This window comes from Agelaius tricolor, unplaced genomic scaffold, assembly GCF_023055355.1.
Source record: "Agelaius tricolor isolate 1412-34295 unplaced genomic scaffold, bAgeTri1.0.p SCAF_23, whole genome shotgun sequence".
Classification (NCBI taxonomy): domain Eukaryota; kingdom Metazoa; phylum Chordata; class Aves; order Passeriformes; family Icteridae; genus Agelaius; species Agelaius tricolor.
Genome location: NW_027269283.1, coordinates 5,200,852 through 5,228,621, shown reverse-complemented (window position 1 = coordinate 5,228,621; position 27,770 = coordinate 5,200,852). Strand labels below are relative to the sequence as shown.

At 47.1% G+C, this 27,770-nt stretch overlaps 1 protein-coding gene across 1 annotated transcript; it reads left to right on the top strand.

Annotated features, from left to right (window-relative positions):
• The first annotated feature begins 572 nt into the window (after positions 1-572).
• SLC13A3 (solute carrier family 13 member 3) lies at positions 573-26,439 on the top strand. Its single transcript, XM_071446560.1, has 13 exons — positions 573-704; positions 9,716-9,981; positions 10,296-10,459; positions 14,708-14,774; positions 15,484-15,669; positions 16,506-16,631; positions 19,026-19,121; positions 20,812-20,916; positions 21,896-21,993; positions 23,202-23,314; positions 23,581-23,742; positions 24,086-24,223; positions 24,811-26,439. Exons 1-13 carry the CDS (start codon positions 594-596, stop codon positions 24,994-24,996), a joined length of 1,818 nt encoding a protein of 605 aa, XP_071302661.1. The 5' UTR covers positions 573-593; the 3' UTR covers positions 24,997-26,439.
• The last annotated feature ends 1,331 nt before the right edge of the window (positions 26,440-27,770 follow it).

Sequence of the window (27,770 nt, the reverse complement as noted above, 5' to 3'; positions counted from 1 at the left end):
GGAGAGGGGATCCTGTCCTGCCCCACATACTCCCCCATCTTCTTTCTGATGGCCCCAATACAGGACAGAGCTGGCAAGAAAATCCACCCTCGGAGTTCAAACTGGGCAGCTTTTGTGTTTTCTTTTTGACTCGTGAAGCATCCTTAAGGTCCAGCCCGACAGGACACCGAGGGTACAGTCAAGGCTCGTCGCTTGCTTGCTGGAGCTCACACTTGTGTGAGCCAAGACTTCTCCTCCTGCTTTTCCGCTATTTCCCATGGCTCTATCCCGCTCCGCGCCGCTGACCTTTTGTTTGGTTGTGTTTGCTTATTTTTAATAAGGAAAAAAGAAAAAAAAAGAAAAGAAAAAGAAAAAAGGCTGGGAAACGGTGAGGTGGGGGAAAGGAGGGGGATGTAGGGGCCGTATAAAGGGCGGGTATCGGGGATAGGAGGCGGTATAGCGGGGCGCAGCGCCGTGGGGCGGTGCGGGGCCCCTCCCGGAGGGCGAGGCGGGGCGGAGAAGGGCGGGGGGTCCCGGGGGGGTGCCGCCCACCGGGAGGGCCGTTCCCGGGGGATAAAGCGGGGGCGCGGGGTGGCCGCGGCGATGGGCGCGGGATGGCGGCGCTGGGGGCGCTGGTGAAGAAGGCGTGGAGCGTGCGGAGGTTCGTGGTGCTGCTGTGCGCGCCGCTGGCGCTGGTGCCCGTCCTGCTCAGCCTCCCCCCCAAGGTACCGCCGGGGGACCCCGCGTGGGCACTGCGGGCTTGGGACCCCGCTGCGGGGCGGGGGGCACGGGCACAGACAGAGTGCGGGACACGGGCACAAACAGAACTGCGGGGCACGGGCACAGACAGAACTGCGGGACGCGGGCACAGACAGAACTGCGGGGCACGGGCACAGACAGAGTGCGGGACGCGGGCACAGACAGAGTGCGGGACGCGGGCACAGACAGAGTGCGGGGCACGGGCACAGACAGACTGCGGGACACGGAGCGGGAGAGCACACCGGGGATGCTGCACCGGGAGCTCCGAGTGTGTGGAGCGGCGTTCCACCCTGGGAGGATCGGGGACACAGCCTGGGGGCTCCGTGCCACCGCTTGCCTCAGCAGCAGCGGTGTTCGCCTCCCTGCTGCCTGAGCATGGAGCAGAGCCTGCGCTGCACAGCTCCTCACCCTTTTGCAACTTAAAGTGCGAATGGATGGGGCGTCCTGCGGTCATGTCGGGTTTATAGGGGGTAGAAGGGATAGGTAACGTGAATTCTGTTTAATGTTTCTTATATGGACATTGGGAGGAGGGAGGATCGTATCAGCTCGAGCTCAGTGGCAATGATCAGTGCTTCTTGCTGGTACCCAAGCGCCCTGTAACTTTTATCAGTAGTGCCCAAATGGCATCTGGGGAAACTGAGGCAAGACCAGCATCACCCGGGGCGGGGCTTTGCAGGGCTGGGGTAGAAGGTAAGTGCCCGGCGCTGGGAGTTTACCTGGCACCGCTGGCACATCCCCTGAGCGACGGCAGTGGCGGTGGGACCGGGAGCTGCGGAGCTGCGCTGCCGTTTGTGCCGCAGGGCTGCGAGTTCCTGCCCCGCTCTGGGGGACTCTCGGGGCACTTTGGTGCTGTGGCTGAAAAGGCTTTGCGAGTAAGATAAGTGCTGTTTTGTAAAGGTGGAAACTGGTCTCCTCCGAAGGTTTGTGCTTTAGCATGTGATGAGCTGCACATAAAGCAATCTGCGGCAAGGCTTTGGGGGCTGGAGGAAATTTTTGCACAGCTCTTGTGCACCAGGAACCTCTGAGCCTTGGGTGGAAGTCCAGAGGGCAGTGAAGACACTGTGGATGTCTTCACTGCCCTGTGGACTTTTTTTGCACCATTGACTTCAGCGTGAGCCAGATTTCACCCTCATGCTCTGACTCAGATCCATTTGAGAATGACTTAAAATAAGTAATGATCAGTATGTAGTAAACGTGGAATAGTTTAGGAGCTGTAAGGACACAGAGCTGGCACTTAGTTCTGCCTGTTCAGTGCTTGTCAGGTGAAACCTTCTCCTTTGAGATACAAAATACACCTGTTAAATTAAAAAATAAAATAGATTGACCATTGCTTTATTTAATGACACCATATATTAAAAGAGACATTTCTTTTGATTTAATGTCACTTTTTTCCTCTGTTTTGTATTGTTGGCTGAGTTATGAATAGGACTGTGTTGAATGTCTCCCTCAAGGAGTAGGAAACACATTGCACAACAGGTACTAAATTCCCTTGCAGATTCATAACTGAATAGTTACATTTCTGCATTAATTTTCAATAGCTGAACAAATGACTTCAAGTGTATTTAATAGCATCCTGTTTGGCTTTGGCACTTGTTAAAATTGTGAGATAGGATTAGAGAGGGAGGAGATGCACTGTATGCTAAGTGCAAGCTCATGTCTGTTTTTGTGCAGTGGTTAATAGTGAGAAGAAATCACAGATGAACCCAGCACTGTGGGAAGGGCCTTGATCTTGGTGCTCTGTGTGCTGGTTGAAGTGTGTAGTGTTACACAGGCTGTACAAGGATTTGGATGTTCAGGAAAGGGATTTCTGTATGTGTACAGAACTAAAAAATATATCTGTGGTGTAATGGTGCTGCTCACTCCCACTCAGCCCCCAGAGTGAGCTGGTAGCCCACTCTAGGGTGCAGTCCATGGAGGACCTCATGGGGAGGGTGGTCTGATCAATGCTGTTTTATTGAAGAAAAAATGGTGTTGGGAAAGTGGAAATGTTTGCAGCCGAGCGGGTGGCAAAGCAGGGGTACAGCTGTGGTGATGGAAGGGGACCCTGACAGAGCTGGCTGCTCTGTTGCTCACCTGTTCTTCATTCTCCATGGATTTTAAAGTACCACAGGTGGTAGCAGTGCCACTGGCTGGTGCCTGTCAAATTCTGGATGCTCACATGAGTGAGTGTTTCAAGCAAGTCCAAACTGCAGCTTCCCCAAGTTCTCCCAAGGTTTGGCGTAGGGGGAACCTGTGGCTGCTAACTCCTGTACACCATTGTATCTGTTCATGTTCAGGGGTCAATGATTCATCCAGGGTTTCAACACTAAACTCTCTCACTTGTTCAACAAGAAAAGAAACTTGCTGTTGCATCAACAGGGGATTAAGTTCTGACGTCTGGAGCTCGCCTGACCCCCTGTCCACAGCCCGAGCTGCGAGGGGCTGTGGGAGGGGAAGGAGCAGGTTATGCTTTTAACCACACTGAGAGCAGCAAGGGGGAGGAACAGGGTCAGCAGGCAGGGGATCAGGGGTGGCAGAGTGTGGAAGTCGCCCTGGCACGTGATGGCAAAGGCTGCGTGCCCTCGCTGCACCGCCGGTCAGGCGTCCGTCTGTCCTGCCACGGGACTGCAGCCCAGCCTGGCCTCTCCTGGGCAGCCAGCTCGTGAGAGCTGCTGCAGGTGGCCAGCGAGAACTCAACTGGCTGGGCTGTGCTGGAGTCACTGGGAGCCTGTCCCAGGCAGGGCATCCAGGGACAGCAGGCTGGGGCAGGAGGAGTGCTGGTGATGTGCAGCCACTGGAACAGCCGGGATGCTGCCGAGTGCTCGTGCATCTGCAGCACGGGGGTGTTGGACAAGCTGGAGAGAGAGCCCTGTGCTCCTGCTGGGATGTTGGAATGCTGCCTGGCACGGTGCAACAGAAACTGGTAGGAGAGGAGAAGCTGTGAGGCTCAGCCTCTGCTGGTCTCAGGATGAGCCTTCCCTTGTGAGAATGTGTCTTACAGGCACCTCTGCAGTAATTTCCTCTCTGTCGATGTTAAAAATCTGTTCTCACATCATGTCACCATTTACTCCCTACTGGGATGCTCTGCAATTTTAATCACCCAAAGGATTTCTACCATAAAAAGCCACCTCAGCTTTCATTTCATGGGCAACATTTCACTTGGATCTGGAGACCAGGAACTCATGACTTAAAGTGATAGAACACAACAGGCTGTGGCTCCTTGGGTTAGTATGTCCTTTCTGAGTGATGCCCTAGGATGTGGGTGCAGTGGGTTTTCCCTACACTTAAGTGAAATCCCCCTGGAAACACAAAAGAGAAGAATCCTCCATCAGGTCTGCTCTTGCTCACTGGTGATGGACTCCAGTGTTCACATCTTCAAGCTGTGATTAGAGCTCTTGCCAGCTGTCACTCTGCAGTGGTTTTTCTCCAGATCCTTATGTGAGTCCCTTCGCAGAGGGATGGTGACAGGGCTGCCACTGCTGCTGTTAATTGCCCTTGTTTTTAATGGGCAATTAAAATTGATGGCCTCTGTAGGTGGTGGTTGTGTAGAGGGAGGCTGGTGTAAATGGTTTTGTCTGCAGCCTCCTTTCTGCTAAATAGAGGAATGAAATTTCTGCTTTGTGGGTGTGTTTGCTGAGACCTCAGGGTGTGCTCCCCAAGCTGTGTCTGGAACAGTGCTTTGTGCCCACCACATCAGGCAGCAGAAGGAAATGCTCTGTGTGGAGCCAGTTCTCTGCACAGGGGTCTGTGTGTCACCTCTTGCTCTGGTTGCTGCTGAAATGGCTGAATATTTGTCCCGTGAGTGGGAGTGCCTGTGACCCCCCTGCTTGGGGGGCTGTGAATGATTGCAAAGAGCTGGGGCAGGGCAGGAGGGGCTGGAGGAACTGTTCTGCTGGAAGGGGCATGGGGGCACTTTTAATGAGCTGTGCAAAGAGCTTGTTCCAACAGCTTCTAATGAACTCAATGTCTACAGCCTCTTGGCTTGGTAACAGCTGAGGCAGCCAAATCTGCTAAAAGGAGCTCTGAGCAGGCAAATAGGGCCCAGTGCCTTCAGAAAACAGACTTGACTTCCTCAGTGGCCATGGAGCAATTTAAAATTAGCTTGGATGATGGTGATGGGTCCTCCTGGTTAGTACCAGGAGACTTTGAGATCTTCCAGAAGAAAAATGACACTGCTTGCCCTGGAGAGCAAAGAGCATGAAGGGTGATGAAGGGTGTCTTTGTGGGCAGAGGGGTGATGCAAAGGTAGACAAAGGGGATGGGAGTGGGCTGTCCTGCCTGCTGGATCCTGTCAGGAGAACAGAGCAGGAGCATGGACAGGCAGGGAACAGGCTAGAGAGCAGCCTGGCAGGAGAAATAAGTGATTGCAGCCTGGTTTTACATTTCTTATACAAAGTACATCCCTGCAGTGTTTGTGTGTGGTGATTTGGGAAGGCCAGTTTCACAGAACTAGAAGCAATGGTCAGATAAAAGATGAGAGCAAGAACTTCAGTGGGGAAAGAGGGGGATAACTGAAGGTACAGTGGCTGCATTTTACCACATTCTCTGTGAGCTTCAATCCAGAGAGAGGGACAGCCTGGCAAAGAGCAAGCTGGCACTGGGAGGGTGTGAAAGCAGCAATTCTTGGGTTGGGGGAAAGGGAAATCTTTATTGACAGGAGTTAGTATAAATTGGAAAACACAACTGCATATAAAACAGAATGTGGCTTTTTCTGCACTGTCCATCTGGCAACAGATTACAACATTTGTGTCATCACCCTCAACACCCTGCCCAGGGATTTCTTCCATTTCTCTATGTTCTATACTGAGCAAAATTCTGATAGTGCCATCCTACAGTCTAAGAAATTGACTGATAATAAATATTTTTACTGTGACAGTAACTAAATGGACATTTAAAATTTCATACATCTAACCTTGGCTACTTTAAAATCTCTAAGTTCAGATAACTTCCATACAATAACTTTTCAAGAGCCTGAAGAGTTTGTTGTGTACCAATAAAGTGGGTGTGTTTCTACAAGCCCCAGAAGAGATGGAGATCACCAGGGATGCTGAGCACATGCCAGGCTGATCTGTAGCCTCCCTTGGGAAGTATTAAAATAAAAAAAGAAGATGGGAGATCATAATATGTAATTAGCTCAACACAGCCACAGGACTGGCTACCCACAGCCAAGTGATAAATGTGGTATTTGTGTGAAAGTTGACAAGAGCAGTGAAGAGCCTTCCAGGCTGCTCTTTGTTGAGTTGGTGACTTTTTGCCACACACTCAATTTGCCCACTTTATCTGAGCTTCAGCTGTCTCATTTTAAAACAGAGCTGCATTTTTTTTGCCAACTACGAGATATCTCAAGGAGTTCAAATAAAAGTGTTTAATAAGCTTTATGTCATTTTAGCAGAGGAAAATAGATTCCCTGAAGCTCTTGCAGCTTTGTGGCCCTGTGTTACTGGCCCCTTTCTAGCCACTCTGCAAATAGCCAGCAGGAGCAAAAGGACTGCACTGGCAGGGAGGCTGGTAAACAGGGCTTGGGCTGAGTCCAGATTACATAATGCTTGCAGGAGCTGGGTTGGTAGGAATCAGATTCCCAGATCCATCCTGCTGGAGAACAGGCACAGTGGGGCTGGTAGCACAGTCACAGCTGTGCCATGACAACACTCAGTGCTTGTTTTCTGCTCCAGGCAGTTCTGGATATCACAGGTAGGATGTTTCTTGGTGATAGCAGAGGGATAAAAGGGCTTGAAAAGTTCCAATTCAGCCAAAATCTCTCTTGGTGTTGGTATCAAGGTCCTGGAGGAGCCCTGTCTGCCACTCTTTTACCTGGTTAGAGGGTGGTGGGGAGCCTGTGTGGCTGATGGGGCTGTGATGACCATGCAGCATTCAGGGGTTGATGGAGAAAACCCAGAATTTGGCAGTGCCAAGGCAGGGCTGCTTTGAGCACTGAGTCTGCTGGGTGGGGAAGCTGTGGGCAGTGGGTCTGATGGGGAACAAGGTCCAGCTGAAGGTCCTGGTGTCCCTTTCAGGCTGTCCCTGTGCCCCAGTGCTGTGCCTGGCTGAGCCCGCTCGCCTCACCTGACCCACATTCCCTGCCAGAGCCTCCTTTCCCTGGGGCGCCTCATCTGCCCTTCCCAGAGGCTACAGGAGACAACCTCGTGCCTTGGCTTCCCCTGCCACAGCTCAGCAGGTCCCCCAGCGTGGAAAATCCCCAGTGCTTGAGTGCAGCAAAGACAGCATCTGTATCTGGAGGGGCAGAGGTCGATCCCAAGGCTCTTGAGCAACAGGAAGAAGGAGCTGCTGCAGTCCAGAGCCACAAGTGCTTTCCTGGAAATCATTAAGTGGCTATAAAATTAACCTGATCACAAGATCCATTTTAAAGTTCGTATGTGCCACCATGAACTTTGAGAGAATTCTGTTGAAAAATGTAAATACAAAGCTGCAGGGAGATACAAGAAGTAGTAGGAGTCCTGAGAAGGATGCAGCCAAGGGATGGAAGGATGAAGATGTGGAGGTGATGGTGCCACACAGAGCAGCGAGTTCAGCCCAGCCTGTCCAGGGGCACCCTTGGCCAAATCCCCAAAGGACCTGACATTTGTTAGCATTAATTGCTTGTGTTCTAACCAAACATACCAAACACTGGGGACATCAATTAATGAACATTTGCAAAATATCTTGAAATCAAAAAGCTTTCAATTTCATAGAGAGTTTGGTTCAATTTTATTGATGATTTTTTTTTTAATTCTGGGGAATACTTGGTTGAAATTGAAGTTATTGTGGATTGGTCTTGTTCCTTTTTTGTTCAACGGTGGTCCCATCTCAAAAACCAATATAGCTGCAATATGTCCTCTTTTAGGGTAGAATAAATTGGATAAACAGTACTACTGCTTTCTTCAAGTGATTTCCTGTTGATCCATATAGGTTTCAAAAATTCAGGGAAGCCTCTCACACAGCAGTTCTTTCTGCCCTGTTTCATTTTTACCCCTTGGCTTTTGATCTTGCAGTGAAGAGGAGTTATTAGATTGATGCTGTGTCTCATTGCAGTGTTTTCCAGAACATTTTCCATACACTGGAGAAGAAATCTCCATTACTTATAATTAGTTTTCTAAATTGTACATCATCTATTTTGTAAAGTCAATTAAAGCCTTCACTGATATGCTCTTGTGTCATTGTTAAATATTTTCAGTTGCTCTACTCCAGTAAGAGCTAAAGTGTCTTTATTTTGAAGTTGACTTTGGTGCAACTTTCCTTGTGGCAAACTGAAGAATATTTTGCCAGTGAGAGAAAAAAATTATCCATATGGCCTTTGGAAATCAAATGGAAGAGAGCTTAATGAGAGCAAAGCTATTTATTTGGCATTTAAAAAGAACCATAGTAAAGAGGAATTATCAGTTGGCACAGGAATTGAATCACTAATCTGGTGGCAAACACTTGAAACCGTGATTCTTTATTTTTGTACAGTTTAGCACTGCCAGGTTTGCTGCTCTGGTCCTGCTGGTTTGGGGGAAATGAAGCACAGGGAGCTCATGAGAGCTGCCAGGGCTGGGCTGAGCCTGAGGGTTTTGCCTCACACACTCTCATATGTCATTTTACTGGCATCCAAAATTAGGTCTGAAAGTCATCTTTAAATCCAGATCTTAGGCACTTCATATGAGGCACTGACACTGCTACAATTAATGTATGAAAAAAAAAAAATCAGTTACACTCAGTTCTGCTGTGCTCATGTTTCCACGTGCACTGAAGTGCTGGGGCCTTGCTAGTAGCACCCCTTGCCAATGCAAAGCCTGGGTGCTAAAACAAAATGAGGAAATCTGTCATTTTGTCCAGCTTTCAAACCTTCACTTGCAGATGCAGTGAACATGAATCCATGTTGGTTTTGACCTCCTTCAGCCGAGGCCTGCAGCAAATTGTAGGTGAACAGGCAGGTGGTGGCTATGCTGTACCTGCTCTGCTGCCTGGCTGAGCCCTCAAATGATGGGGCTGAGGCCACATTATCCCCAAAATGGAGCTCCCACAGTCCCCAGCCTTGGCAGGGCGCAGAGCCTTCGTCTCCCCCTCAGAAGCCCAGGGGAGGAAGGTCCCAGCAGAGGCACAGAGATGCCTTTGAGTAGCAATTCAACCTGCACAACAAGCTGGAAAAGTGATAAAATAAATAGTTCTGTGGCTTCCAAGTGATGCTCAGCAGTTATTTATAGTGCAGCGGGCGCTCTGCCTGTGCTTGCTGACAATGTCCCTGTTCAGCCCTGCTGTGCCCCAGCTCAGCTCTGCCCTGGGCTCTCCCGTCCTGGGCTCGGGGCCGCTCTCCCGACTTCCTCCCATTGCTCATTGTTTTGGCTGTGGTGACAAATGGCTTTGGTCTAGTTTGTGCCTCCTGGGTGGATGGGTGAATTCACACTGTGGCCTGGGGACCCTGGGCTCCTGCCAGCCTTGGCCAAGGCCGGGGTGATGCTGAGCGATGCAGCCCACAGGAAGTGCTGTGACACCAGGGTGCTTGATTTACTGATTTCCGTAGGGACTGGGATCCCTTCCCATGGAATGGGCTCTCATAAATCTCTTGGGAGACTCTGATCCAAGAAAAGAATCCTTTCTGAGTGCTGCCTATTGCAAATGTGGGGGGCATCCATCTCCCGAGGCTGTTTTTGCATAGCTGTGCAGAGCACGGTCTGCGGAACTTGTAGGGAAAGCACAAACGTTAAATGGGTCAGACACCTGAGCATGTCAGCAGCAATGCCAGCCCTAATTCAGTATTGTAGGGCAGATTCCTTGGTTGATGCCTGCAAGCACGTGGGAAGATCAGGCAGTCAAGGAGGATTTTGGTTTTGCTGTGGTCTCAGATCAGTCCTGAGCTCCTTACACAATGTAGGAGGGTGGATGTTGTACTTGATGGAAATGATTTGGGAGAAGTACTGTATCCTTAAGGGAGTAACTGGAACATTTTGCTTCTCTAAGCGTCTCCAAGTGCCAAGATGTCTCTGTAATGCCACATCTCACTTTTCCTCTCCTCCTTTTGCAGGAAGGAAGATGCCTCTATGTGATCCTGCTGATGGCCCTGTACTGGTGCACCGAGGCCCTGCCCTTGGCTGTGACAGCTCTGCTGCCCATCGTCCTCTTTCCCTTCCTGGGGATCCTCCCATCTAACAAAGTTTGCCCACAATACTTTTTAGACACCAATTTCCTGTTCCTCAGTGGTTTAATCATGGCCTCGGCCATTGAGGAGTGGAATTTACACCGCAGGATTGCCCTCCGGGTGCTCATGCTGGTGGGAGTGCAGCCAGCCAGGTGACTATGGGGGTTCTCCCTGGGGCTGTGAGCTGCAGGGGCTTGGGAAGAGGCTCTGCTGTGCTGCTCCAATAGTAGGGGCTGCCCACACCCCCTTTTCTCCATTTGTTCAGCTGTTTGCCCCTGGGCCAGTGCAGCACAGGGAGAATCATTTGGGTCAGTCCCATACTTGTGCTCCATCCAGTTTCAGGAGAGTCATAGAAATCCTTTTTGGTATTGGTTTTGTTGTCTCTGCGCATGAGCTTTTCCTCCCAATGTGTCAGAGAACTTGCCAAACTGAAGAAATTCAGCTTTTCCTTTTTTCTCTCTTTCAGACTAATCTTAGGGATGATGTTGACAACGTCTTTCCTGTCCATGTGGTTAAGTAATACTGCCTCCACTGCTATGATGCTTCCAATTGCAAATGCAATTTTAAAAAGCCTCTTTGGGGAGAAAGACACATCTAAGGATATGAACAGGGAAAATGAAGAAAACCAAGGTAATTGAGACAGGGCAGTAGTATAAGCCAGCTGAGGTCTGGCCCTGCTGCCCTCAAATCTGCCCCATTTTATTGACTTTACTGGCACAAATACCATGTTCATTAGCTTGCAGCTCAATCTCAGGGCTGGTCCCCCTTTACTGCACCCTTTATTCCCATGGTGGAAGAATATTGGCAGAAAACTCCCTTTTGTCTGCCCTTTTCTCATGTCATGCAGGAGGCAATGCTTATGAGTGGCCTGGAAAAGCAAAAAGAGGTGATGCCCAGCCAACCTGCTCCATAAAGCTGCTGCTGGCACAGGTTAAAGTCCAGCTCTGTGGCACAGTGGTGGTGGGATTTGTAGGGATGCTGTGGGGATAGCTGGAGCCAGGGAGGGCTGTAGATAGGGCAGGTGATGAGTGGGGTCCCTCCCTGTGGCACACAGAGCTGTTGTGCACTTGGGACCTGTGTGTTCTCTTGTTTTCCTGCTTGTTCAGCCATGGAACTGGAGCCTGAGCTGGAGGAGAAAGCAGGGGACTCAAGGGAAGGCTAGCAGGTGAAATATCTGTCTCTAAAGTGCTTTGTGATTTTTTCCATCTCCATGTTGCTGTGTGGTGTTGCTCCTGAGCAGGTTGAGGATAGGTCAGGGGTATGTGGCCAGGTAAGACCTTTCTCCAGCCCTCTCTTCACAAGGAAATCACCAGAACTTTGGGCTTCTGGCAGACAGTGATGAGAAACAGCAATCCAGAAATGACATCCTGACTTCCCCTTTGCAGCTATTGCTGGTAGCTGGAGCAGTACTCACAGCTTCTTCTTCTGCTTCTTCTTGCACTAATTAGTAATTCATCTGCCTCTGTGATTTAAAAGCAATGGCTTCTTAGTTCCTGCTGAGTCCTAAGGCAGATAAAGGAGTCCCCAGGAGAAGGCTCAAACATGTGCACATCTAATAAAGATATAGTTAATCATTCATCATTGATGTTCAGCAATTATGAGATATTTGCACTCCAGGTTGCTTTACCATGTTTGCTTTTTGAATTTTTGACTATTCACATCTATTAAAATCAACCTCACTGATTTCCTTGCTATAATTTCCTGTTCTGTGTCTTGTCAGTCTGCTTTTAACCTTCTTGTCCCCAGCCTCTGAAACTGACTGTGTAGTTGTGGCTGTAAGTACAGTAGAGGTTGGGAACACATAAAAGGAAGATTCCCCACCTTGTCCTAGACACTGTTAAGCACAGAATTAACATCCTTGACTCACACTTGCAGTGGTAAGAGAAACCAGAAAAGGCAAAGGAGGGGCATGCAGGTAGAAGAATGAATAAAGTGATGCTTTGCAAATATCATGTGATGGTGTGATTATGTTTGGGGGTTTTGTGGTTTTTTTTTTGAGATAAAGGCTTTCAAAAGTTTATTTATTATATGAACAAAGGAGGAATCACCTGTAAAATGTACATTTCATGCATAAAAATCTGCATTTTTATGTAGACTTTTTATTTGAACTTTAGTGTCCCAAGGCAGACTCATCCTTTTCTGTAATCTTCCTAAATGGATGAGCAAAGCTGAGTTCCTTGAAAAAGTGATGAATCTCACATTACACTTAGGAGTGGAGATGTGCAGATGAGAAAAAGATATACTCATTTCATAGGTTATTAAATGTTTATGATCTATCTGAATTGTGATCTGTGCTTCAAAAAAGATTCATTTGTGAAAGGAGCTGTATGTGCAAGAAAACTTGTACAATGGCATGTGATAAGATCAGTTTGCCAATTGACTTGGTTTCATAACACTGTGGTAGAATCCATGAGGCAAAAAAAAAATATTTGGGTAGTTAAAAATAACAATTTAAAATATAATAAAGAATATGTGACATTTCAAAGCATTTGACTCACAGCAAAAAATTCAACAAGTGTATGAAACCAGTTTTGTGTAGGACTTTGCTTGCACACATGAAGCCTGAATTTAAGTGATCTCTGATCAGCTGGTGACACTTTCTTCCTGATGAGAGAATATCAAGATTTTGGTCACTTATGTCCATGCTCAACCATGTGGGCAGCATGTTACATATCAGCAAATATTTATTTTCTTGTGTCATTGACAGCTAAAACTGAGTGTAATGATTTGTTCATTTTCACACGCTTGGCTTCTGATGCAGGAGAGCAGGCAGTGAGGTTGGGTGGCTGAAGTCCCAGCTGGTTTTGGTGGATCAAAGCAAGGTTATAAATTTAACACCAACAGACATTTTTCAGCATCTAGAACTTTCCTTTTGGAGGTGAGCCCTGCAGTTCTGTCTGACATCTCCAGCAACAGGTGTGTGACAAGCTGGAAGTTGCTGTGCCAGTGACCCTGACCTCTCTCTGCTTCTGCCCACTAACCAACCCCTCATTGGCAATGTTTCATTTCTCTGAGCACCTTAAATATCTCCAGGCAAAAATCACAAGAAAAGTGGAAATAGTCCTTTTCAGGTCTTTTCAACCTTTTAGAAACAGTAAAAAATGTCATTAAGCAAAAATTATCTAGGAAAAGCATTTCTGCCTCTAAGGTATATGAGGTATTTTGGTGAAATGGCCACAGAATCCTCATAGTGCTCTGTGAGAGGTATGCACAGCTGGGTCCAAACTCTGTTACCTTTGGCCTTTTCTGACTTATGGACCTGTAATAATTTTCAATTCATTTTTTATAAATTTCATAGGAAAATCTCTGCAGTATGCCTGGCTTTCCTTTGCATGGTTACCTTTGCAATTCTTCCTTAAAAAATAACTCACAGATGGTCCTGCTCAGATGGGCTGGTAGTCTGAGCTTAGCAAGGGAATAAAATTTTAAAAATGTTGAATAGAATGAAATGTTTTTGCAGAGCCAGGACTGGGCTTCAGTGGGACAGAAGTGTAAGAGCCTTTGGGCTAAATCCATTGAGGGACCAACAGTCAACCATGGGTTAATGTTCATCCTTCTAATTACATCCCTTCATCATGGCAAGGTTGGGATGAAAGCTCAGCATGTGTGTGTCCAAGCCAATTAACTCCAATTCAGTAAATTAGCCATGTGTAAAACATGACATTGCAAAAGTCCTTGGTTCACTGAGCTGGAACGAGCACGGTGTCTTGGTGCACATGTGAGTGGGTCCAGAGACTTTGACCGATGGCTTCTCTCCATGCTTTTGATATCCAGGTCACACTGGGTGGAAGGGGATTGGGTTTTGGGCTAAGAAGGGTGCAGAGAAATGTGGGGATTGTTTGGGTGGCAGTAGCAGGAATGGGGCTCTCTGTTTGTAGCTGTCTGCAGAGCACAGGGAAGTGCAGGCACACCAACCTCTGGACCCAAAACCATGCAGAGAGGACGAGGAAAGGCAGCAGAGCCAGCAGGGATGGGGAAGGGCCACGTGGGCTGAAGGTGGATAAAACTCACAAGTGCTCCAGTCCTGTGAGGAATGTGGAAAATGAGGTTTGGTTTCACATCTCCCAGCCTCAGGAGGTCAAGCCATAACCACAAATGCCGTGAGCCTTAATGTCAGGTCTGCTAACACAGAGTGATTGTGTTGCATTTCTATTTTTTGATTTCTGAGTTCTCCCATCGGTTGGTGTGGTCAAGGGGTGTGCAGCTCCCAGAGTACTGGGCCTGGCTGCTCAGCCTGCAGGCTCTGGCATTTGTGGAGAGGATGATGGGCTTGGAATGGTCTTTGCTGTCAGGGTGGCTTTTGGAGGAGCTGGCAAAAAACCTAATCCCCAAATGTGTCTTTAAAGAAGGAATTGCAGCCTTATGGTGACTGCACTAGATGTCTGCAGGGTGTAAAATTCTCACCCCATGGGAATGAAGCTCAGTGACAGGGAATGCTCTGGCTGTGCCTTGGGAAACCTGCCTTACAGATACAGCAAAGCCCAACAGTGATCCTTCCTAAGAATGATTCAAGTTAATCCTCCCCCAAGAAAACCCACCCCAAACTCATGGCTTGGTAAGGGATACCCTCGAAGTCTGGGCTGTGTTAGAAGATCCCAAAGGCCAGCCTGTGGCAAAGGCTGTAAAGGGACCAAGTGCCTGGGTGTTGGAGGAGAAGCTGGGTGCTGTGGTGGGGCTGGAGCAGTGGCAGAAGGAGGAGGGCTCCTTCATCCCTGCCAGGTGTGATCTCCTGACCCCATCCCCATGGTGTGAGCTCACCCTTCATTTGCACAGCCCCTCCTCTAAAATGGTAGTTGTTTCCTCTGTCCCTCTGTTTGGTTCAAGGAGAATTTTCTAGATGCTTTGAACTGTTTTAAAGTCCTCATCTTTCTTTTTCAGCATCTTTACAGCAGAATAAACTTTACACTGTACCAACTGAGATGCAGTTTCTGGCAAGTACTGAGGAGTAAGTTAACTATAAAGTTTGTATTAGAGAGTTGAGAGAGAATTATCCCCTGAGCTAGACCAAGTGTTAGGAATTTGAAATTCAATCATTGCAATGTTTTGATCATACTGAACATCCTGATCACTGATGATAAAAACCCTCCTCTGTGTGTCCAGCATCCCTCTGCATGTCCAAATCATTACAGAGGTTTTTTTTCAGCCACTCTGAAATCATAGCCAAAGGTGTCTCCTGCTGGGGATTTGTGCCTTGGTTTTCTCAGGAGCATCAAATGTGTGAAGCCAATGAGTTAAAACCCCCAGGAGTTGCACACTGGTGATGGTCCTGCTTTGATGACAAGGATGGGGAGGAGCACAGGAACAGATGTTTCTTCCCTCAAATCTATCAAATTTTAGTTCTTTTTCCTTTTGGCAGTCCTGTGGACTTTGTGCTCAGTGTTACAAGCTGCTGAGGGGCTGGGCAAGGCACAGGCACCCCCAGCTCCCATGGATGGGTCTGGGGGTGCTCTGTCCTCTGCAGGGCTGACAGTCCCATGTGGCACTTCACCAAGCAGACCCCTCTGCAGCACTGAGCTCCCAAGGTGTCCTTGAGCACCACACTGGTAGCTTGGAATTCTAAAAACTGGGAATTTTCCTTCTGTCAAGGCTCTGAAGTGGTTGCACTGTATTTAAACCAGGGCTTTCACCGGATTCTCTTTTGGACTGTTTTAAAGCAAAGATCTGGCGGAGGAGAAGGAGCTTTCCAGTGATGCTCTCTCAGACTTAAAGAAGGAGGAGGAATACAAAACAAACATCTGGAAAGGTTTCCTCATCTCAATCCCATATGCAGCCAGCATTGGAGGTACAGCAACGCTGACAGGAACTGCACCAAACCTCATCCTTCTGGGACAGCTGAAGAGGTATGGGAGCCTGTCCTGGGGTCCTTGTAAATCCTGCAGGACACAGACATGTTCTTCATCCCTGCAGGAAATTCCTTTCTGTGCTCAGTGCTGGCTTGGATAACCCATGCCCTTCCAGAGTGTTTGGGGAATGAAAGCAGGGAGTGCACCAACCTTAGATTTAATAATCAGGTTTCCAGCCTAGCCAGGCAGGCTGTCAGCCAAACTGGAGCATGTGTGCTTCACCTCACTGATGCTTTTAATCCCATTGAATTTAATGGGACTTGACTCCACACCTACAATTAACCTGGTAACTGTTTTGATGCAGTGCTTTGTGAGCAATTATAGCTACTGCTGTATGGCAGAAAGAAAAATAATGAACCCACTACTTCTTAGTCATAAAATATTCCTCCTATGTGCATAGGAGCAGAGATTTGTGCCAGCCCCAGGTGCCCACAGGTATTTCTTACTTTTGCTGACCTCTACAAGGAGTACATACAGCCTGTCCTGGGCACTGCAGCATCCCTGCCAGGTTCATGTCCCGACTCTCCAGCAGTTCCTGTAGCAGATTTAATCCTGGGTGTTCAGGAGGATCTTTGCATGGAGGCATTGTCCAGCTGGAGGGAGATTTCCAGGGCTCTCACAGCTGGGCTGGGTGAGATGGGGGTGGCAGGGTGTCCTGGGAGCTGTCCCAGCACAACACTCCTCACATTTCCTTATGTCCAGATAACTCACAGGGAAATGCACAGGGGCAGGTTTGTGGGACATTGCACTGCTGGTTTCAGATGCTTGTTTACCCATGGATGGAAGGGCTGCTTTCCCATCTTGCATTAACTTGATTTTTCCCGTTTGCTTAGTTATTTTCCAGAATGTGATGTGGTGAACTTTGGTTCTTGGTTTATGTTTGCATTTCCTTTAATGCTGATTTTTCTTCTCATGGGATGGCTATGGATCTCCATCTTGTATGGAGGAATTAACCTGAGGTATGTTGATATTCACTATACACATATGTAGTCTGGTTATATTAGCATTATAATATGTTTTCCTCATGCTTCTCATCCTAAATCTACTGATATCACCCAGGAAAGTGGGAGAATTTACAACTAACTCTAGCAGGCCTATCCCATAGCAAGTCATCTATTTTAAAAAGCTGATATAGAATAGGAAGGTTTTAAAGATATCTCATAGTTACATATATTTTATCCAAATTAAATCCATGTACAGAGTATGCATTGTATTCACTCAGTTAAATGTATAATTTTTAAAGGTTGTTTTACTGCCTGACCTTGGCTTTTGGAGGGTAAATGGCAGACTTTTAATGACAAAAGGAAAAGCAGGATCTAGCTTTGAACACCATGATAAAATCTTAGTTCCCCAAGAAAGAGACAGAGACTCTTCTTGGGGCAAAAACCTGGGTTTGGAACAGGTTACTTCACAACAGGGCTTAATTTTACAACAAGGTGTTAATCTGTAACTGAGAATAACATGTTTTTCCAGTAAATCTTTGCTGGACACATGCAACCCCTCAGTGTGCACAGCCTTCAGCGATTGCAGCACTGCTCTGCTGCTCATGTGGAGAATCTTTTTCCCCCTCCACACTCTCACAAGTGATGGTAACAAAGTCAGAGTCTTGCTTCCTCCAGGGACCATACAGAATTTGTGATATTTAGAAAAGCCTTTAATTGTTGTTTAGACTTTAAAATGCAAATGTTGGGAGAGAGGAAAAAGAAGAACAGGTGTCCAAATATTTACATTGTCTCAGACATAGGGGAAAAAAAGATCAATGGGAAAGTTTTAATCTAGAAAATGCCAAAGGCTTGTCCTTGTCCTGCTGCTGGGGCTCTCAGGAGGCTCTGGGTGCTGCTGCTGTGTGATGCTTGGCCAGCTCACTGCTGAGAGCTGTGCTGCTCTCCCCGTGTGCCAGGGCTTGTGCAGGGCTGAATTCCCGTGTCCCTGGGCATGGCACGTGCCCAGAGCCCCTCAGGTGAGAGAAGAGGCCAAAGCCAGGGAAAGGCAGAGCTGCTGTGGAGCTCAGGGACGTGATGCTCTGTGTTTGCTTTGGCTCATCCCCAGCTCAGGCTCAGCTCTATTGGGATAGCTGGGCCAGCACAGATGCCAGAATTCCCCCGTGGTGGAGGGGACACTGCAAAGCTCCTCGAGTACAGCCAAGGCTCCACAGGAGCCGTGCTTGGGCTGTGGCTGCCTGGGGATGGTGCCTGATTTCTCTGTGGGCAGGTCCTGGGTGTCTGCAGCAGGGCACGGGCAGGGGGACACCTGGGCTTTGCTTGAATCCAAAAGGCATTGAAAGGCTGAGGTGATAAAGGAGGACTACCAGAAACTGGGTCCAACAAAGGGAGTTGTAAAGCTGGGAGAGAAATGAGAAAGAAATTCAGTGGGTTTGGAAATATCCTGTTTTAAGAGTGGAGGACTGTGGGGAATGGAGCTTTTTGAAGTGGGCTGGCTGAGATGAGGCTGCTGTTAAAAACACCTCCCAAAAACCAAGAAATTAAAGGGCCAGGAACTTGAAATGCAGGAGCTTCTGAATGATCAACCATTCATGTCTATAGAACATCCAGCCACCCTTTGAAACAACAAATGAATTAAGGAAGGGCAGGGGACCATGGGGATGGGCAGATGTGTCTGATACAGAATTTGGGGCTGTAGTTTTAATCAAGGTCACAGTGTTAGAAACCAGGTTCAGTGTCATGGGCTGTGATGGGAGATGAAGTGCAAGATATGAATATATCATTTGTACACACATGCTGCAAAGGAGCAAACTGTGAGCAGTCAGTGCAGCCAGGCTAAGAGGCTTAGCCAGGAGCACATTAACATTCCCGGCCACTTAGAAATTCCTCACATTTTTTGTTGATCCCCAGCAGCATCCTGGGATCACCCAGGAAATTACAAGTGACTTGAAAAATGAAGGGACAGATTAATTTTCTGTGTCACCCTATTCCTAGTCGTTCTGCCCAAGTAGGTAACTTGCTTGGAAGGAAGACAAGGAAATCCTGCAATGTTGGGACTTTCATTTGGCAATCACAGCCCATGCTGGAGGAAACAGTTCAGAATATAAATGAGAGGAAACTTCCTCACCTCTGCAGAGACTCCTTTGTATGAATGCAGAGACAAAGGATATATAAAATAAAGCCTTATTACCTTTATCTCAGCAGAGATTTTCATTGTTACTCTTCATAATCTGAAGATAACACAAACTGAGCTGCCAGAGACGTGCAGCTCTTTGAACCTTGAAGAGCAGGTGCTGGAGAAGGACACTGAGTCCTGCATGTGCTGCATAGAAAATGCATTATTTCCTATGTGTCACTTAGGTCAGAGGCATGTAAAAATGCATGTAAAAATATAATTGTGTTTCTTGGCAGGGGCTGGAAAACAAAAAAGTCAAATATAAGAGTGGATGCAGAAGCCCGAGCCAAGGAGGTGATAAAGGAGGACTACCAGAAACTGGGTCCAACAAAGTGAGTTGTAAAGCTGGGATAGAAATGAGAAAGAAATTCAGTGGGTTTGCAAATATCCTGTTTTAAGAGTGGAGGACTGTGGGGAATGGAGATTTTTAAAGAAAATTATACCTATATTTCTACTGAGTCTGTTTGTAACCTGCTGAACTTTGCTTTTTGCATGCTCCAGCCTCCTCACCTTTGCTAGCATGAATAATTGCAAATAGCAGCTTGCACTCAAATCTTCTGAACAACAGCATTCCTGGTATAGAGGGAATTCATGCTGGGTTGTTTAATTACTCTTTATGATTTTTCTACTCCAGGAACAAACCCAGTTCTGTGTGAGATAGGTGCTAGACAACACAGGCTGGATTTCAAGGGTTTGTGCATACAGGAGGCATTTGCTGAGAAGGCTGATGAATCAAATTATGGATATGAATGATATGGATGGTGGATATACTTTAGGAAATCTTAAAGCTCAGAGAAAGTATAAAGAAAGAAGTCAGATCCATGCCATGGAACAAATTATTTTTTCTGAATAATTCCTTCAACTATGCTAGTCAAGTGAGGAAAGTAAAAGCTGGTACAAACTGCAATGATGGGGATTATATTTTGGAGTAAGGCACCAGCTGAAAGAAACATGAGTTTTAGACTTCTGAGAAATGCCAAGAAAAAGGGGGAAGCAGGAAAAGCTGAAATCCAACCTTGCATATGTCCAACCCTCCACTGATATTCTGGGCAGCCAAGACTACTGAAGACTGTTGGAACTGTAGGGTTTTTCCTTAAATGCTCTGTCTTTCCCCATCTGTAAAATAATATTTTCATACTCAGGGCAGTGCTGTGAATATCCAGTGATGTTTGTGTCATGCTATTGACATTGTAATTATTTCTGTTGTGTGGAACATGGAGTGGTTCTTCAAAGGCAGCTCTCTGTGCCTGTGCTGTAAATGAAAGCAATTGGTTTATTTGTTCCATTCAGTACATTATCGAGCAGCCTGCAAAATGTCTCTGAAAGAATCAAAGTCCCACTTTGAGATCTAGGAGTGGGAAAGTCCATTAAGCTGAGCTCCACCAATTTGATTAGCAGCCCCATAACTAAAAATCAGCTCAAGCAGCCTCTTCCCAAGGGCTTGTGTGCCCTTGCCTGTGCTCAGAGAGATTTTAAATAGAATTTTGAGGCATCATCTTAAACCTTGGTTAAACCTTAACTCCACTAGATACTTAGTGAATGCTATTGCCTTTTACCCTGCTGCTTGTCATGTGTCTAAGGGACAGTGCTTAGATTTTGACCTTGGAGGAATTTGCTCCTGCTGTCTCATGTATGATTTGAATCTCAGTCATCCTTTTGTATGGCTTGAGCTGCAGTGCCACCATCCCTGGCTGCTGTCCTGGAGGGACATGGTCAGGGGAGTGACCACGAGGAGCTGCTGGGCCCTTCCACACGCAGAGGGTCAGCCTTGCATCCCACACTGGGGCATTCCTGATCTCCATCCTGCCTCTCCTTCATGTTTTCCAATAAGAGACTATTGCTGGCAAACACCAGTATTTGCAAATAGATTTACAGTCTGTCCCAATGTGTCACTGTAGCTGGTTTTAGAAAATCAGCCTCACTTCCCAGCCAAGATGCTGCAGCAGGAGCTGGATACTTGTCCTAGCTTGGATCCACCCCTTTAGCACATCAGCATTTTGACCTCATTTCTTTCCATTTCAGGTTTGCAGAACAGGCCATTTTCTTCTTCTTCTGCATGTTTGCAATCATGCTGTTCTCCAGGGATCCCAAATTCATTCCAGGCTGGGCAAGCTTGTTTGCACCAGGGTAAGACTTTATTTTCCTTCCACTCTGCCATTTTGCAGTAACATTTCCAATTCACTGACATTCCTGAGTTTCTGATTGTGTTGCTTAACACTATTACTCAGATTTCCTGGAATAAATTAGCTGAGCATCAAGTAGCAGAGCCAACTTTGCATTTTCTGTCTCCTAGGGTAGGAGGTGCATGAAGCTGGTGGGAAGTTGTGATGTGTCTGTTTGAGGATTTAAAGTTGGGAATGCTGTTTATAGGTATATTTGCAGTGAAATACTGAGTTCTTTAGGCAATTCACTGTTTTCACCAGTGGTCTAAAGACTGAAAAGAGATGGCAGGAGCTGATTCTGAGTCCCATCATGTCTGTTTGCCAAGTTTGTGTCCCCTGTGACAACCATACCTTGTGAAGTTGAATAGACACAGCAGTTAGGGGATGCTAGAGCTCAGAGGGTGTTGTTATTTCTTAAAATAAGAGATTTTCATAGTTTGGTGGGTTTTTTCAAACAAAATCCTAGTTTGATAAATGTTTCCTTAATAAAGTAGTTATGGACCTTTTCCTCATCAGTTAATAACTCCTTAAATCTAACACATGCTTAAGGTTTTTACTGGATGGAGCCTGCCTTTCACCTGACAGTTTGAGCATTTTGCAAAGAGCTCATGTAAATGAGATGGTTTGGGCTCTGTCTCTCTTCCTCCCTGCAATAGGCTCAGGAAACTTGTCCTAATAACTCTGCAATCAGAAAACCAGAACATCAGTGTGGAGGGAATTAGATCTTGGTTTTTACTTTTGTAGGGCAGCTTTTCTGGGGGGTTCACAACCCATGGTAGAAAATTAGCTCGACAGGGAATTAAAAAAGAAAAGAACTCTGAACAACAAGCATTGTTCAAACCTGATGGAAACTTGTAATCTTCTTTGGTAAATCCGTGTTCTCATAAACTTTGTAATTCTACAGGCTTGTGCTTCTTACAAGTGTTTCTGCTGCTTTTGGACAGGTTTATCTCAGATGCAGTTACAGGAATCACCATTGTGATTATACTGTTCTTCTTCCCTTCACAAAAACCTTCCTTCAGGTGGTGGTTTGACCTGAAAGGTGAGTAGGAGACCCCTCCAGGCAGGGGCTGTGTGCTTGCCTGTGTCCTGGCAAGGAGCAATGCTGTCCCCCCTTGGAGCTGCAGTGTGGAGCAGGGTGGTTCAAGGTGCCATTTGATCCTAGAGAGGCTTTTTTAAAAAAAATCTGAAGCACCAGCAGAGGCTCAGCAGTCACTGCCCTGCTGCTGATGGCAGGAATGGCTCAGTTGCTCATGCAGCTGTCAGGGTTGATGCCATGGTGGGATGAAGTGACCTGAAATGGGTGTTCATTTACCCATGATGTTCATTTACACAGCAGATCTGATGGTGGAACAGAGGTTTGGGGTCTGACTTCCCAAAGGCTCCTGTCCTTCGAGGGAGCATGGACCTCTGAGAGGGCAGAGCTGGGCTAGCTGTCCATTCTCAGACATAGGTGCCCTTCCTCAGTTTCTGGAATAATTCCTAAATTCCTAAAGCTCAAACTCTCCAGCAGGTTCTGAAGTCTTGGGTCAGTCCTCTTGAGGAGCAATGAAATACAAATTTCAATTCATAAACTGCTTGGAATAAGAGATGATCTGAATGGGGAGAAAGAGCTGAAGACCTTTTGTGGATGATGGAGAATCGCCTGGGATCTGTGGGAACAAAATAGCAGCTGCTCTGAGTTATGCACATTTGTTGTGTTGTCCATACACAGGAAGATGTTTAATCAGGCCTCCTGTGGATAAAATATGTGCCCTTTTTCAACAGAAAATTTCAGTCCCATTAGTGCATCCTTCCATACAACAGAGCTCACTTTATCACGTATTAAGAAATGGCTTTTAGGGGAGATGAGCTCTCTGCTGTTAAACTCACTGGCTGTTGAATAAAAAATTAATAACATATTTAATTCAAATGGCAGAAAATTTCCTCCTTCTATGGACCCCCATCTGTTGAAGATGGTGTTTATGTCTGTTACAGAGAGAAAATTAACCCCATATTAAATATTAAATCAAGAAAACCTCAAAGAAAACTTAATTGCTAGAATTTTTTTTGTTTTATTTTTACATCTGATACCAAGTTAAATGTTCCTTTAGCTGGCTAACTCAAGACACTCCATGTGTGCATTTGATCAGCAACTCATGGTCAGTGAGCTTCAGCGCTGCTGTCAGGCTCGTGCTGTCATTCAGTCAGGCCATGACTGATGCTCCTCTTTGGGTGGGTGTTTGACACAGGCCTCTCCTCTTTGTCCAGCACCAAACACAGAGACCCAGCCCTTGCTGACTTGGAGGAAGGCCCAGGAGACAGTGCCCTGGAACATCATCCTGCTGCTTGGAGGAGGCTTTGCCATGGCCAAGGGCTGTGAGGTGAGGCATCATCCTGCCCAGCAGGGTTGGATCCTAGCAGGGGTCACTTGGTGCTCCCATTGGGCTTTGGAAAACTTGTATCAATGGAGTCATCACACTCAAAGGACATACTTGTCAGCTCCAAGTGACAGCTATACACAGCAGATATCTGCAGCTCCTTGCAAGCTGCTTGCTGTGAGACACCCCGAGGACAAGTTCTAGGAGAGGAGCAGTTCCCCTGCCGGGATGCAGGAGGATGGCTCCTGTTTTTTCTGTCCCTTCTGCAGGAGTCTGGCTTGTCTGTGTGGATAGGAGGCCGTCTGCATCCCCTGGAGGGTGTGCCCCCTCCCGTGGCCGTCATCCTCATCACGGTTGTCATCGCCTTGTTCACGGAGTTTGCCAGCAACACTGCCACTATTATCATCTTTCTGCCTGTCTTGGCAGAGCTGGTAAGGTCATCCCATGGCAAGAGCAGCTCCTCCTCTGCCCCCTCTTTGCCCTGCCCCCTGGGTGGGTGGGTTTGTGTTGGGTCTGTGCTGGGACAGGCACTGGGGAATCTTCCTGCTCCTGGGCTTCAGGCTCTTCAAAACCCTTGGGAGCAACAAGTCCTGTAGCATAATGTGGGCACTGAAGGATAATAATCCTTCAGACTTTGTTGTGAGAGATGTGATTATTTATGACAGAGTGTGGGATGGAGCTGTGCACAGCACACTGGCTGTTTGCACCCTTTGGTTCATCTGTTGGCAGCTCAAATCCCCAAGGTCCGATTTCTGTTCCTTTCTGGTTTTCCAGGCCATTCGTCTGAAAGTGAATCCCCTCTATTTAATGATACCAGGAACTATAGGATGCTCCTATGCATTCATGTTGCCAGTCTCAACACCTCCCAACTCAATTGCCTTTTCCTCTGGACATTTGATGGTCAAGGATATGGTAAGTTCCTTTAGATACATAAAATGATGAAAACAATCAGCCTGAGTGTTTAAAGAAGGTTTTTTTTTCTGTATTGTTAGTGCTCAATATGTAGTAAAATGAGAAGACAGAAGTCTGATGCTGTTCTCAAGGGTGTTTGAAGGCACAGGATGGAAGGAGCTTGCATGAAGTTGAAATTTGGAGCCACCATGGCTCCAAATGGTGATAAAAGTGGTCTTGAATGTGGTCAACATCCCCCAGCCCCTTGTACTGTTTCTCTAGTGTCAACAGCTCAACATTCATAGGTTTCTGGATGCAGGAAAATTTCCCCAGCTCAGTGAAACAAAGCTTATGAGTAAAATTAGGCTTAGTCTCAGTTCCTGCTCACATTCCTGAGGCTAAACAGATGTTAGTGTTTTTGATGGATCAAAGCTTGGTAAGCAGCTGCAGAATGGCCTTTGTGGCTTTAAGCTTGCTTAAAATGTTGCTAATATTAACAGCAATTAAACCTTCCATTTTTATAATGTTTGCATTCAAATAGCTTCGTGCTTCACATGCTGTAGATGTCCAGTCTAAACTCAACAGCTGTCTTTGTATTTCTTTTGTAGGCAAGAACTGGGTTGCTCATGAATCTTATGGGAGTTCTGCTTCTTAGCCTGGCTATGAACACATGGGCCAAGAGCATCTTCCAGCTGGGGACCTTCCCTGCATGGGCCAACATCCATGCAGAAAATGCCACCTCACTTTTGACAGCTGTAGAAAATGTCACTTTAAGTGCACTAAATAAAATATGAACAAAGCCACCCCCGGGGAAGGACTCACTCACTTAGGACTGGGGCACTGGAATCGTCAGAGCTTGCACAGGAGGAAAAGCCACGTGGCCGCTCACACTGTGTGGGACCTTCTGGTTTAATTTTATTTCTAGAAATTCTGGTCAGTGTCACAACATCCATTCGTTATTTTCTCTGGAGATCTTTCCCCACCTTTTGCAGGTACAAATCCGACTCTCCCAGAGTCCTTCTGTCACAGGTGGTTGTTAACTGGACAACCTGTAAGCATGGAGCATCTTTGGGTAGATGCCTGTCCCCCCATGAGAGCTGATGAGCCTTGCTGCTCCAGCTTCTGATACCCTACCTCCTTTTGGAAAGCAGCCCTGGCAACAGGGTGGAGGCAACTGGATTATTGATGTGCAACCCAACATGAGTGAGTGTGTCAGAGTCTGCCCGGGGAGAGGGCGGCGTGGCCGGGGGATTCTGGCAGGGTGTAGGGCTGGGGTCTCGTTGCCATCTCATGAGTAATTCTCTCATGGAGGAGGAAGAGCATTTCCTCAGGTTTGTGTGTGAAGGGGTGACTCAGGAGATGTGTTGGTAGGACTTGGTGCATTGCTCCATGCTTTGGAAACTGGAAGGCCACAGTTTGTTTCCAAACGTGTTCAATGTTTTGAAAACCTGGGACAGCGACTGCTGCCTGGTTCTTTGCACTGAGTGCACGGATGGGGGCTTGGGACCAAATTAATTCCTGGCATAACTTTGGACATCAGTGGTGTTTCACTGTTGGTAACTGTGGCCAGTCTTAGGCTGTGAGATTGACTCACTCACAAATGACCCACTGAGTCACAGGTCAGTGGACAAGTTGCATTGGAATATTATTGACAATTCTTAAAAAATAGATTTGATTCTTAACGTCTTCTTAAATCAGATTGCGTGGGTACTTTCAATGAAAGCATTGCAAATTGACTGTGATTTTAATCACCATTTTATCCAATTATTTTTATTTTATTTTCTGTAAGAATATAAAATATTAAACTTAAATCATCAGTCATTGAAATAGATGATTGAATGATGAAGGATCTGATTCTTGTTTTGTGGAAGGTGAGTGACTGGATCCCTGTGCTGGGACCGGTTTCTCTGACAATGTAAACTGGTGGAGCTGACAAGATGAACTGGCCCGGGGTAGGGATCCAGTGCATCCCCCTGCTCCTGTGCTGCTGATAACCCCCAGGGCCAGGTAGGAGGGCTGGCAGGGAGGTGTTCACCAGCTGCTGCTGCAGGGGTTACCCTATGGGGGTCCCCTTGGGGTGATGTGGCAGGTGGGAACTCGAGGGGGATGAACTGAAATCGCCAAAACCAATTGAATGTGGAACTTTGATCAATCAAGTTTAAAAAAAAATCCTCAATGTTCAAACAAAATCCTTAATGATTGTGGAAAACTTAAAATAAAGCACATTGGTTAGCACATCACATGGTCCTGTTTGCTCTGTAGTTTGAGGGGAGAAAAACAAAGCCTGAGCCTCCCCCTGCTCCAGCTTCATCCCTGATTTGGGCAGTGGCTCCCCAGGAGGAGCAGGAGGGCAGTGCAGACTGTTAAACACCGGAGCAATGGGAAAACCCCTGGCCCAGCATCTCAGGGCTGCTCTGCTCAAGAGCCTTTGAGCACACCCTAAATCCCTCTCTGCTTGGCTGTGCTGGGGTTGGGCACTGCCGTTCTGCTTGGATGCTCCTCGTCATGCCTTAGCAAAGATGGGCTGAATGGGAAGGGAAAATTGCTCCCTGCAGTTTCCTTTCTCAGCCAGCTGTCCATGAACAGCACGGGATGGCTGTCCCAGGCCAGGGAACAGGGAACAAACAGGGAACAGGAGCAGGCTGTGCCTGCAGGATGGAGCCCCACGGTCCCACTGCCCTGAGCCGCTGCTGCTGCTGCTGCTGCAGGGGATCCTGTCAGCCACGGGCACAGAGCTGCCTGGAGGACCAGCAGCAAGGGCTTTGGATCACCCAGTTCCACAGGGTAACATCCAGTCCAGCTCCCCCTCAGGTGTTGGGATCACAGGGTTTGTTTGTGGTCTCAGCTCTGACTTGGTGCATCCCAGGTGATCAAATCCAGGATGGTTTTCTTTGGCTTTAAAGCAGAGCTGAGACCACAGAGTTTGTGTAGGAGTCTCCAAAAAATCACTTTCAGTGTCCTGGCATGCCTATGGCATTATCTATCCAGGGATCAGGAGGAATTTCACGAATGCAGCCAGGGCAGGGTTGTGATCTCTGTGTCAACAGGAGAAACTGAGGCAGAGAGGGGACCAGTGACTTACCCAAGGTGCACAACGAGGCCTTGGCCACCTGGGAAAGGTGTAAGAAGCACCTGGATCCTAAACCTCGTTAGTCCAGGACCTGTTTGCCAGCTCTGTCAGCAGCCCCTGCATTTCCCAGGGCTCCCCAGAGGATCTGATTTAAGGCATGTGGACAACAACATTACCTAATTCTGCTCTTTTATACCCAGGCCTCTGTGAGAGTAGGACTAGTCTGGCATGCTTGAGTTTTAATTAATTTTTTAAGCAGAGATTTTAAGATTTAGTATTTCTGGGGTTCAAAGGTGAACAGGCCTGCGTGAATAATTTCTGATTCCATTTGCTGCTGCTAGTACTAAGATTTGCCAAAAGCAGCTTTTAATCGCAAGTCAACCCCATTAGTCTTGAAGGGTCTGTGATATGTCTAGAGATATGAAAATTCCCAGGAAAGGGTATTTCAAGTGCTGTAGTAACCTTCTATAACTTTGACTGTGTTATTTTAATGGAACT